Source organism: Leucoraja erinacea, chromosome 8 (assembly GCF_028641065.1).
Source record: "Leucoraja erinacea ecotype New England chromosome 8, Leri_hhj_1, whole genome shotgun sequence".
Classification (NCBI taxonomy): Eukaryota; Metazoa; Chordata; class Chondrichthyes; order Rajiformes; family Rajidae; genus Leucoraja; species Leucoraja erinaceus.
Genome location: NC_073384.1, coordinates 50,746,341 through 50,760,187, shown reverse-complemented (window position 1 = coordinate 50,760,187; position 13,847 = coordinate 50,746,341). Strand labels below are relative to the sequence as shown.

General features: G+C 40.3%; 1 protein-coding gene across 1 annotated transcript in view; it reads left to right on the top strand.

Moving 5' to 3' along the window:
• pkdcca (protein kinase domain containing, cytoplasmic a) overlaps positions 1-12,494 on the top strand; it is a 54,751-nt gene extending 42,257 nt beyond the window's left edge. The window contains exons 6-7 of the mRNA XM_055639677.1: positions 8,930-9,103; positions 10,859-12,494. Coding sequence (XP_055495652.1) covers positions 8,930-9,103; positions 10,859-10,944 — 260 coding nt within the window. The 3' untranslated portion in view covers positions 10,945-12,494. The remainder of the gene's footprint in view (positions 1-8,929; positions 9,104-10,858) is intronic.
• Positions 12,495-13,847: the final 1,353 nt, after the last annotated feature.

Below are 13,847 nucleotides of genomic sequence, written 5' to 3'. Positions count from 1 at the left end.
AGGCGTCAATCCAATTAGGAAGGTTAAAGGTATAGCCCATTTACAGCCTACAAATATGAATATCTTCATCAGTGATTATTTTAATTTGCTGCTGCATGACTTGGCTTAAAAGTTCAGAGGGAGCTGGGCAGTTGAGAAAGCGAAGTTGACTCTTTTTCCATGAAACACTATGAACAGGGGGAGTTTGGGAGGGAAACGAGACTGAATGGCAGCCAAGCATGCAAAGCAGGGCAGGCCAGATGAACTGGGCAAGACGCAAGCCGACATGCTTCACATACTCCATTATTAGAACCCCCATCCAGAAACCTTCTTTGTCAAACAGAGCAAGAAAAGTTTTGTTAATTAAAAGCCTCTGCACTATTCATGTCCAGAGAGAAGAAAAAGCAAAATAGTTTTGTGTTTCTGATTTTGGGGGAGGGGCAGAAGATGCAAGTCCAGCTCGAACACCAACAATCAACCTCAGTGTTTAGGATTTGATGAAGAAATAGTTCAGCTGAATGGATGCTACTTATTAAAAGCTGCATTCTTTGTACGAGAGCTGAATTCAATAGAGACATGCACTCCATCAGGTAATGGATATTGAATTTGCTGAACCAAATTTGTCTATGACATCCTTTTCAGAAGTAATGTAGACTTTTTTTTATAACTTCAATAGATACATCTATTGTGTTGTTAATTAGATACAACATTTTGGAAGTTGCAGTTAATGGTTTTTATGGGTTATTTTGAGATTATTAAGGGCCTAAATAAACCTCTTCTTGTACGCAAATAACTAAAGGGTTAAAGCTTAGTAATGTCACCACCTGAATGGTGAAATGTGCAAAGCATGCTCCTTTAGTTAAAGAAACAATTAATTGCGTGCTCTTGGGAAACAAGTGATCGGCCTATTGCTTGTTTGACCAAGGCCAGCTGGTTGTAGAGCAATTGGAAAGAAATAATGTTTAAAAATGCTGAATAGTTACCACAGGTCAAACATAAAATCCTGTTTGTCTTTTGGAGTATTTTCAGCTTTTCTGCTTTCATTTCAGCAGATTTCCATTTTCAAAGTGCTTAATTTTGTCTCTAAACAGCATTGCACCGATTCCTGTCACTCAGCCAAGAGCACAGATTCATTGAATTGATCTTGTATTGTGGGGAAGTAAGGCTGAAATGCAGGTTGCAGGCTTTATTACCCAGCTCCACCTGGACCCTCTACACCATATCAATGGACAGATTTTTACTCAATGCCAGAACTATATCTTTGAGATGTACATCTAAGGAATTCACTATTCAACTTCTAATTGAATGTTATTATGTTGGACCATGAATTCTTAAGTAATTTAGTAGAACTATCAGTAGTACCTTACTCTAAGTCTCAACACGATTGAGCAATATTAAGCAATGTACCTTGGTAGAAATTGTTCTTAAATGCTTTGTGATGCTTTTATGCCCCAGTTACAATGATGCCTACTATATATACGCAGTATGTGCATATAGAAACATAGAAACATAGAAATTAGGTGCAGGAGTAGGCCATTCGGCCCTTCGAGCCTGCACCACCATTCAATATGATCATGGCTGATCATCCAACTCAGTATCCCGTACCTGCCTTCTCTCCATACCCTCTGATCCCCTTAGCCACAAGGGCCACATCTAACTCCCTCTTAAATATAGCCAATGAACTGGCCTCGACTACCCTCTGTGGCAGAGAGTTTCAGTGATTCACCACTCTCTGTGTGAAAAAAAAGTTCTTCGCATCTCAGTTTTAAAGGATTTCCCCCTTATCCTTAAGCTGTGACCCCTTGTCCTGGACTTCCCCAACATCGGGAGCAATCTTCCTGCATCTAGCCTGTCCAACCCCTTAAGAATTTTGTAAGTTTCTATAAGATCCCTTCTCAGTCTCCTAATATATGTATATGTATACGCGCACACACACACACACATACACACACACACACACACACACACACACACACACACACACACACACACACACACACACACACACACACACACACACACACACACACACACACACATATATATATATATATATATATATATATATATATATATATATATATATATAATGTCAATCATTTAATGCCCTCACCTAAAAGTTTACAATAAAAGTACCCCAATGCTTGATCCTTCACCACAAAAATTAAGAAGATCCTAAATGTATAACCTGGTGTATGAAGATATTGTAGTTGCTCTTATCCATTTTTTTTTATAGGAGGGGCTAAACCGATCTGATTTATTTCTCGGGTTGCAATGCTTCTCCTACTATCAGTAAGTGCACATTTGTGGATACTGGGTGCAAACAGGATAATGGGAATGTGTGAAGAAGTTTAGACTACTCATATTTATTGTCCAGGATTATACGAGACAATGGTCATATGACAAGGTAGTGGTGCACACTGTGATGATAACCCTGAAAGATTCACTGCCTTTTGAGGAGCAAACAGCAAATTGGGAAAGTGTATGGAGAAACCATACCACAATAACTGAACTGTGCCAAATTAGGTTTGTATATCAATTTACATTGCCATCACAAAGTGTTTCAGGGGGTTACTGACTTTTCCAGATACTAACCCTTTGCAAGAAGTGAGATTTTTTTTCAATAATATAAAGATTATCAACGTTTTATTTACGAAAGGAAATACCTTTATGAAGTGTGATGGTTAAGTGGTTGACTCTTTTCCTTTTTTTTTTAAACCAAGCTGAAAAAGCCCATCTTTTAATACTCCAGTCCCACTTAACTGCATGATGCTGACAGTAAAATAACATCTGCTTGCAACTGAGTAATGTGACTGACCTAGTCCCATGGCTGTAAATCTGTTAGTTGTACATTTAAGTTGCACGTGGCAAGTCGGCACTACTTTGCCAAAGATTGTGCTTCACGAAAAAATGAAAGGAAGAATTCGAGGAGCTGGACAGACTGCAGCCAGATTTTGTTTTTAAAACACATGCTTCAGAATCATCATAGAATATCAATTCATCTGTTTACAATTAGCCCACTATGCTGTATGTCTCTGTGCATTGCAACTCATTTGGATGAAAAGTCCATCTATAATCAGACTGAACTAACTTGCTCTCATTTAGTGGAGTCTCCTGAGTGAAATTGGCCCCTCTGGCTCACCTGCTTCGGGATTTTGATCTTGTCTCCTGTGCCAATATATCCCTTGGCTTTCCTTGCTCTCCAGCGAGCAAAATGAACAGAAAGCATTAGCAAATTCCACTGCCAGGTGGGCTGAAGAAAGAAAGAGAGAAAGAGAGGGAGAGAGCGAGAGAAAACGGAAATACTAGGAAGTAAAGAGAATGGGATGAAAGGGAAAGCTAATGCCATCTGGCAGTCTCCATCCAGCATTTGTGATAGATGAGGTTAGCTGCATTTAGCCACGTGTATGCTTCTAGGGCAATTCAAAACCTCAGAAGTACAACATGTATCTGAAAATCTCCAATTTATCATTTATCTATCTGGTAGGTTTGTTTTGCTTGGAAATACAATTAATGCAGGCATTAAAATAATGTTAATGAGTAAAATGGCGGCCTGGATGTAAGTTTCTCTAGTTTCCAGGACCAACAGAAATTCAGTCAAACATGTGATCTTGGTCAATGTTAACGTCTATTCAGAAGAAGAGAAAATTTGGAAGAAAATGTGTGATCTAAATTAAAGCATCAGCTTAGATTTTGATAAGGTTTAGTATGGATTTAACTCTAGTTTCCACAAGAATATGTAGTGCAGAGTGGAGTTTCCATGGAATGTGAATTTCTACTGAGGGCACAAAGTGAAAATTGGTGATAGAAAATTCAGTGAAGCAGAGAGGGAGAGAGAGATGCTTTAATACAGAGCTATTTTTAAAACAAAGTATTTAAAAGTGTTAAGTGAAAGCAATAAAAATAGGAGCATTTTACCCCTAAAACCAGGGTAACAAAATAATAATGTCTATATTTGGAGGAAATATGAAAGGGAGGTTTCTTAGATCATTAAAAGCAGCTGAGCCTTGTTGCTTGTAGTTTTTGTGCATTTGGATGCTCAGAATGTTTCATGTGTCCTGGGAACTGTGGCTGTACAAAGAGCCTCTAAATTAAATAACAGGGTGTTCATGAAAGCAAAAGGATGTCTACATGAAACAGCACAAATCTTCAAGGCATTCTATAATTTCAAAAGTACACCTCATTCATAAAAGTACCTTCAGGAAATCTCAGAACAATTCTGTGAAGGTATGTTACGATTAAGGTCAAATCCATACATTCTCCTTCAATGCATCAATGACACGAAGGCATTCCATTCTCAAGCGAGTTTTCAACGTTAGATTAGTGGTAGTGATGACTCCTACCATCCACAGAATGGCACCTCTAAACAAATGCCTACACAGAAGGAGCTTGATATGTAGATATGCAGAGCTCGTTGTAAGGTTGGCATTTTATAACTGCCACTGTGAGACTCGCATGGTGTGTTGCCTCCCAAGTGCAGGGTGAAGAACTCAGAGTGCAGAGTATTCTATGGAGGAAGTGAGTGAGGCAGATGTTGTGCTGTATATTGATGCTAACGACATGGCTAGAAAAGGGGATAAGATCCTGTAGCCTGTTTATATGAAGTGTTTAAGAAGCAGGATCTTAAAGAAGCTCTGTGAGTTCCTCTCAGTCGAACATGCTGCTGAGTAGAAATATGAGCCAACCTTAATCTTAACACAACCCAATACGTCTTTCCTTAACTGCTCCAAGATACGCTCTCTCTTTAAAATTCAAGAGTGTTCTTTTACCTGCTTTGTATCTGAGAATATTTAGTACCCAACCCTGTATGTTTTTGGCCAGGTCTCTATCATGGCTACATCATGATAATTCCAAATGATCAGAATAATTCCAGGAATTAGGAAAATAAGTGTTGCAGTCAGTCAGTGGTTCAGGCAGCATCTCTGGAGAACATGGATAACTGACCCGCTGAATTACTCCAGCACTTTGTGTCTTTTTTGTGTAAACTGGCATCTACTGTTCCATGTGTCCCCAGGAATTAGGAATTTCAGATACGTGCTTTAACTGGAATAGTTGGAGGTCTTTGGTTTGTTAACTCGTGTCATTGGTAAAATGGCAGAGGAAATAAGATGGGTTCTGGATTATTGATGGGATAGGTAGAGGTTTGAAGGGGCAAGGAAGTGGAGTGGGAAATATATAGGGTTCAGTAGGATTAAAGAAGATAGGGGTGCAGTTTGCCTGGAGTCAGGATCAGGGTCCATCTGGGAAAGAATGGAGCCAGGATGTGTGGAGAGAGGATTATGTCTGGGTTGGGCAGGTAGGTAACCAAGTGTTGGTGGTTGGGGGAGAGTCAATCCAAGGGTTTAGGTGTGATGGAGAGATGATCGGGGCCATCATGGTTGGACAGATAAGCAAACGAGTCTTGGGATTGTGGATTGACCAGAGATGAATAGGAATCAGGCAAAAAGTCATCAGCAACCTGTTGAGGTGATTGGAGGATGGGGATGGAGCTTGTGGAACACAAAGTATGCAACTTATAGGAGGAACTAACTGGCAGATGATAGTTGCCCAGACTCCCAGGAGCAGAGCAGTTACAGTTTAACTAATGCTTAAGCAAGCCTAAGCTGTTTCATGTGCAAGGTCCACAACATTTGCAATGCCTATGTGCACAGAATAGTTTTGTGCCAGTGATGTTGGAATATGTTGTTTGACAAGACCATATGTGACTTGCAACTTCTTGAGAGTGAGTATCATTCACAGAGAAGACCAAGTCTGATTTAAGGAACTACTAAGTGTAAGTAAGTGTACTAGCTACTCTATTGCATTTAACATTCATTTTTTTAAATATAATCAAACAAGAAGGTTGCACTACTCAAGAGAGCTTTCATGTAATCAGACTGAAAACCGTTTTCCTTTTTAGCATTTTTCGTGTCTTTTTCCTTGTCAGGTAACTTGAATCACGATTTATGAAGTTAAGTTGGATAAATGGAGTTAAGACATAGATCATATTTAAAGGCCAAGTAGCTTATTCCAGTTTTAAACTCCCTCAGTTCAAAGATGCACCTCACTTCTTTACCAAGCAAGAAATAGAGGCACCTCGATAATATTTGGTAGGTATAAAGTCATGATAATTTACCTTTAAAAAAAAATCAAAATTAATCTACTTGCCTGGACAAGGCATCCGAGTTTCCAGACTCATAGGTTGCAGTAAGTAATTATAGATGTTTAATCTTTCCAGGTCCTGGTCGGTGAAGTTGTTGGCAATGTTTGATAGTAGATCAGAATCACATGGAGAAAGGAATATACGTCTGGCTGTTATAATTGCAAATAAGTAAGGCGAGGTTTAAAAAAAAGCATCCATATTGTAATTATTTGCACTGTTTATCTTAGCCTTCTGACATCGTATCAGATAAAATTGTAATTTGAAGATGAAAGCTGCATACCAAAGACGTATGTTTTAGCAGAGTCCCTTTTGTATGTAAGGTTATGAATGCTCCATCACACTTGAGCACTCGAGCCTAGAAGCTCTGCCAGCCCTGGCTGCATCACATCATGACCACATGACTTTGGCAGGCCACTGTTTCAGTGCTGAAAGGGCTAAATGCTCATATACTTAATCTGGGATTCATTTTAAATGAAGGCAGATGGGAAAGCTGCCATTGCTCCCCGCTCAGCAGACAAAATAGCACTTGGAGCATTGAAATACATATGATTTTTGGCAGTCTAACACAAATAGATTGTAACCCCGAGACACAATGCCAATATGACACATGCCAAAAGCCATGAGTACATTGTTCCCACTTGGAATTCATGGGGATGCTGGCATTAAAATAGTGTTAGACACAAAATGCTGGATTAACTCAGCGGGACAGGCAGATAGGAAATCCTATTTCCTTTTATAATCTTTATTTAGCAAAATACACATAGATTCTGAGTACCATACATCCAGAGACTTATTTGACGTGAATTTTTCCCGTTATTCTTCCAATTAGCTGCGATAATCACAGCATCAATGTAATCCCTAATACACAAGGAAAATTAGAATTGAATGTTAAACCATTTCTGGGCAGTGATATGGTTAACTTTCACCCAGAGAATCGCCTATTGGCATTTCACGCTAATCTCATGACTGCTGGTATTTCTGTTCAAGCAGGAAGTTGCCCACCTGAAAAACCAAGTTGGTTCTTCAAATGGAAGATCCACAACCTGATGCGGCCTCACCAACATCTTGTACAACTGCAACATAACCTGCTGGTATTTCTGCACTCAGGAAGTTGCCCACCTGAAAAACCAAGTTGGTTCTTCAAATGGAAGATCCACAACCTGATGCGGCCTCACCAACATCTTGTACAACTGCAACATAACCTCCAAACTCCTGCACTCAGTGCCCAAATGCCTTCAGCACCGGTCTACCTGTGACACCACTTTTAGGGAAGAATGTACTTGTACTCTCATGGGCTAAAGATGCATTCCTGATTATCTGGCTGTTCCAATCTTAAATGAAGTTGCCTGCATATTTCCAATACACATGCATTGTACTCTGGAAAATACACCAGGAATTCCAATGGCAAGTTATCTGCTCAATTCTCAATATCAACTACCTGATATATTTATAAAAATGAAAGCTTCCAGCAAGGAGAAATCCATACACTGGTGCCAATACCGCATCGTGACTCGATTGCTGATTGGGACATTGCCTGAATCCTACAATATAAAATATGTTTTCAATGCATTTTTACAAGTTATCTGTTGAAATAGGATTAATTATGAGATCATTGTATCCTTAAAGAGGACACTAGGAACTGTGGATGCTGGAATCTTGAGCAAAGCACAAAGTGCTGGAGTAGCTCAGCAGCTGAGGGGGGAGTGGGTAGGCGAGGTTTCAGCTCTGAGGAAGGGTCCTGACCTGAAACGTTGTCTACCCATTCCCTCCATTGATGCTGCCTGACCTGCTGAGTTTCTCAGACATGTTGTGTTGGTATTGTATCTTTTATCTGGTTGCTGCAGCAAGTACCACTTTTCTGTAGTATGCAATCATGCCTCTGCAGCCACTTCCCCAGTTTACTTCTGAAACATCAAGTAGGAGATGATAATAACTTGGAGATTGACAGGTACCTGTTGTGTGTACAGTGTTGCTAATTTGTATTGTATTGTAATTAATTTATTAGCCACGTAAAAATATATAAGGAATTTGATTTGCCACACAGTCATACCAAAAAAGCAACAAAACACACAATGTAAAAATTAACATAAACATCTACCACAGTGCACTGTGATGAAAGGCAATAACATATTGTCGTCATCCCTCCTTTTTTCCCGTGGTCAGGGCAGTCGAACTATCGCAGTTGGAGCGATCGAAGCTCCTGCAGTTGGAGCTCCCAAAGTCGATCACTAACCAAGGGACCGCGAGCTCCACGATGTTAAGTCCGCAGGCTCCTGCGTTTGTAGCTCCCGAAGTTGATCCCCAGCAAAGGGACCGCCAGTTCCACGATGTTAGGCCGCAGTGCGGACGGGGATACGATATGGGAAAAAGTCGCATCTCCGTCGAGGAAAGGAATTAAAAAAACGTTTCCCCCACCCCCCACATAATACAAACTAAAGATACACTAAACATACCTTTAACAACAGACTAAAAACAAAAGAAGAAATGAACGAGACAGACTGTTGGCGAGACTGCCATTGTACGGTGCCACCTGACATTTATCTTGCTGGAGAAGCCAAGAGGTCATTGTAAAGGCAAAGCCATTGTAAAGGCAAAAGCAACAGCGAGAGATCAAGAAATTAGAGTGAAAAGGCTGGGAGAATAAATTAATTGATCTTCACAAAGTTAATAAATCCAATGTGTGTTTGAGATGTGTGGATATCCAACACAAGCTACATAGAGTTTAAAATTAGGAATTGTTATACATTGTTTATCTATCTGCTTCATGTACCATTTACATTAATATGATATATTGCATTTGGTTTGCAGAATACAAGCAACTGACTAATGTTGCTATACCTGAAGAGAATTATAAATGTTGGCCATCTTACCACCACGAGGGCTGTCTGTTATCAGTTTATGATGTCAATGAAGCAATGGAGATCTGTGATAATCATTCCCAGTGCCATGCCTTTGTTTTAACCAATCAGACAACGTGGACAGGTGAGTCTTATTGCTGTCCAGTCCAATATACTGACAATGTTTAGATTAGTTTAGAGATACAGCATGGAAACAGGCCCTTCGGCCCACCGAGTCAGTGCCGACCAACGATCACCCGTACACTAGTTCTATGCCATCCCAGTTTCACATCCTACACACTAAGGGTAATTTTCTGAAGCCAATTAACCTGCACATCTTTGGAATGTGGAAGGAAACTGAAGCACCCGGAGAAAACCCACGCGGTCACAGGGAGAATGTACAAATTCTGTTCACATTGCACTGGTAGATAGGATCAAACCCTGTAAGGCTCTGGTGCTGTAAGGCAGCAATTCTACTGCTGCGCCACTGTGCCACCACCATGGTTGAGTAAAAAGATGTAACAGGCAAATTTCATGAGTACATTGACTAACAACATTCAGTTGTGCCGATTTCTATTACCTGTAATTTCTATTCAGTTGTTTGTCTGTAAAGAACAAAAAAGTTACAAGGAGGGCCACCATTTTTGGACATGCCATATTTAGACGTACTCAATATGTAAGATAAGTACATATTGATCGAGTCTTTTAGAGAGCTCAATATGTCCATTTGTCAGACCAATTTGCCTTTAAAATGTTAACATATGACATCAGGAGAATTTTAATCGCAAGAAAGATTCCATCAATGTACCAATTACATCAAAACAATGCACTGGAAATCTGAACCAAAAAAATGTTTCCACTAGTGGGAGAGTCTAGGACCAGAGGTCACAGCCTCAAAATTAACGGACATTCCTTTAGGAAGGAAATGAGGAGGAATTTCATTAGTCAGAGGGTGGTGAATCTGTGGAATTCAATGCCAAAGAAGTCTGTGGAGGTCAAGTCAATAGATATTTTTAAGGCAGAGATAGATAGATTCTTGATTGGTACAGGTGTCGGGGATTATGGGGAGAAGGCAGCAGAATGGGGTTGAGAGGGGGAAATAGATCAGCCATGATTGAATGGTGGAGTAGACATGATGGACTGAATGGCCTAATTCTGCTCATATCATTTATGAATTATGAACATGAACTTTACCATGACCTCTTTAATATGTGTACCCTGCAGTTTGGAAAGTTCAAACCCTGGAGTTAGCCCAAACATTCAGTCTGTAGAGCGCCCAAATTCAAAACGGCTGAGGGAATTAAAATATGATGTACATGGTATAAGGAAAGTTTAATATTAAGGGACTGTTTTTTAAAAGTTTGGTTTTAAAAAATAGTCACAGAACGTTACAAGGTGCATACCAGTGGTGAACTAGATGAACCAGTGATCAATTTTCCCTGTCATGTTGTGGTGTACAATCCAGTGATCACTGGTGCTGCTAACTAGGATCCAGCCCAGCTGTTGGGGAATGTGAGTGGGAGATCAGTTCGGCTTGTACAAGGTCAGAGCGTGAAAATACCAGGCACTGATGAAATCTGCAAATGACACTTCACTGAAAGATGGCTTTAATTAGTTCTACAAGCTGCTGAAGGATGTGCAATGTAGCAGCAACGGTCATAGGTGTATGTCTGTCAGCATAATATTCTTTCTGTACTTTAACAGGAAGCTTTAAAAAATGTGTGCCATTTAATTACAGTATGTAGTCCAAGTAAACTCATACACTTGGCCATGCGTAGTAAACTCATGATTACCTTAGCTGTCCTTGTTGCAATGAGCTGCGGAGGGACACTAGTACTTCAAGATGTTTCACTTTAATGAAATTATGACCGCATTATTGTTTGTTTATTTTTGCTCACAGGCCGACATCTTGTCTCCTTCAAAACCACTTCGAATCACATCATGCCGGATGTGGAGAAGATAACATTTGTGAAAGTGGCAGACTGAACACCGCATGAGATTTTGACATTGAGTTCAAACTGTCCTGGCAGGGATTAAAAGGCAAGGGCCGCCATGGGCCAGGATGCTCCTGCCACCATCTGCGTGTTCCGAGGTGCAGGGTGATGGGGTAATAGGTAGATGATCACCAACACCTGGAATTCTCATGGCAAAACGTGCAATACTGCAGGGTGGAACTGTGAACAGCCAAATAATGCTGATCTGTACATGGCTTGTCAATGTAAGGTCACCCTTGTTTTTAATTTTTGTCGACCTGACAATCTCCTCCACTTGTTAAAACCAATCCAGGGTGCTGAGATGTGTAAGCTAAACCATAGGTTGAAGTTTGTACAGTGTCAGGACACAGAAATGAAGTGTTACTGTGCTCCTGGCATCTTCAATATTATATCATAACCTTGGGGTCTTAATTGGCCTCATTTCATGATGTTGTGCTCTCTTCCCTACCCTACACGCAGTCAGTTACTTTCTGTAAAAATTTCTTATTTCCCTGGTAATGCTTTTCCTCATTACTGGCAGGGATTATACATGGCAAAGAGAAACAGAACATCCATGATAAGTTTAGTTTAGTTTGGTTTAGTTTAGAGATGCAGAGTGGAAACAGGCCATTCGACCCATTGAGTCCAGGCCAACCAGTGATTACCCATACACTAGTTCCATCCTAGATACTACGGACAATTTACAGAAGCCAATGAACCTACAAACCATGCATGTTTTAGAATGTGGGAGGAAACTGGAGCACATGGAGAAAACCCACACGGTCACAGGGAGAACATACAAACTTCATACAGAGAGCACACGTAGTCAGGATCGAACCTGAGTTTCTGGCGCAGTAAGGCAGCAACTCTATTACTGTGCCACTGTGCAGTATTTCCTCCTTCTCCTGGAATCTAAGGGTATCTCACGATTGAAACCTAACTAACATATTCAGATGGAATTCCCCTCGTGTCATTTTGACTGAAGCATTATCTATTTTTTTTTTTTTTAAATGCACCCCGTGCCTAATTCCAAGCATTCACTTAATAATCTTCTATTTAGACATTGGTGCAAACAAATAATATGAGTCATCATTTCATTGCTCTTCAGTACTGGAAGGAGAACTTTAGGAAATCAAACAGAACGATACCCAACAGCATGAGCACGTGCCAATAGAATCAGGTGTATTTAAAAAAAAATAACGTGTTGTGATTGACAAAGTTTGTCTTGCTTATTCGCTTTCTGTGAAAGTATTTTTGATGCAGTGACATCAATTATGATTCTTTCGGCCATCCAGAGGTATTATCCAGCTTTGGACTTCAGTGCGGAAGCTTTAAGAATTGCAGCTCATAAGGGATGCGGTTTGTGCACGATTTTCTAGCCCAGCAATGTCATCATGAAAATCAGGCCATCTTTCCATGATGTGCTTTTGGTGCATGAGGCTTTCCACTGAGGGCAATGTCAGAAGGTCATCTTAATATTTTAAAAATGTGATATAAATACTTTTAGTAAAGTTATTTATTATTTTTCTATTGAAAAAGCATTAAACTTGTTGAAGTGAACAAGCAGGCATTGTGTATTTTTTTTAGTGACAGTATTGATGGGGTCACCATATTACACCCAATGACATTCTCCACTGTATTCTCCATTGTTGGAAGGAAAGGCTGCCGAGGTTTCAGAGCCAGCAAAATTATACACAAGTGCCACACAACCAGGTGTATTTTTTTAAACTAATCGGCATAAATGGATGGTTGTGGTGCATCAAGAATCAAATCTTGGGCGAAGTGGCTGGGAACGATCACACAATGGGGAAAATTGCTTGTAAAAGCAAGGAACTGCAGATGCTGGTTTACAAAAGGAGACAGAGTGCTGGAGTCACTCAGCACACCTTATTGGGTGTACTGGTGCAGGATCCACCAAAAAAATAATTTGCAAGTTGAAACAGTAGTATGGAAGACAAATTCAATGTTAGCATTTATTTTGAGAGGACTTGAATACAGAGACAGGGATGGAAGGTCTTGTGAGGATGTACAGCATCTCAGGAAAATGTTGATGGGCAACGTTTCGGGTCGGGACCCTTCCTCAGACTGACTCCTTCAGTCAGAAAGTTGCTTGTTTCGGTTTTGACACCAAAGCAAAAGCCATTGAGGATTAATGAAGCACAGTACGGGGACAATGTAAGGACATCTACAATCTAATTACATGCTCTATTTATTATATTACACATTGTCACCTGCCATGCGGATGAGGTGGGTGTAACTGAGATGTGCTGTGGTTCGACTGTGTTCTGTGAGGGATCTCTGTGGTTGGGCTTGGGGAGGTTCCATGGTGTGCTGATGGCTCCTCTGTGTGCAAAGTGGGCTTGAGGGATGTTGGGGCAATTAACATCTTTTATTGTATGTCTCTTATTTCTGACTTCATGGGGGAGTGTAGGTGTGCAGTATTTTATGGTATCGAGTGTGGGTATGGAGAGGGAATAGTTTCAACAGCATTCGATAAAATTAAAGTACGATGGGCTGGTTGAATGTGGAAATGACAAGAACCAGCTCTTAGTTGTACTGTGTCTGGCAAGGTCTGTTTGCAGCAGGGACACGTTTGTGATTACATACTTTAATAGAGCAGACATTACACAGTCCATCAAACCTGCTTATAATGTGGGAAGAGATGCATTGTTCTATCCTTCAAATTTACTCATCGCAAAAGATAAATTTGTAAGACAAATAATGTGGTTAAACCAGTTAACAGATGGACATTGCTTCAGATTAAGGAAGCATCTGTGTTGAATGGAGCAGGTGTGATGGATTGCTTGTTACTCTATCCTTACTGTGAAGTTCAAACAGGCTGACCTGCCCTTTTGCCTTTTTAAATACATCTCCTCACTTCAGACCTGAGAGGTTCAAACCCTGCTCTGAAAGAGG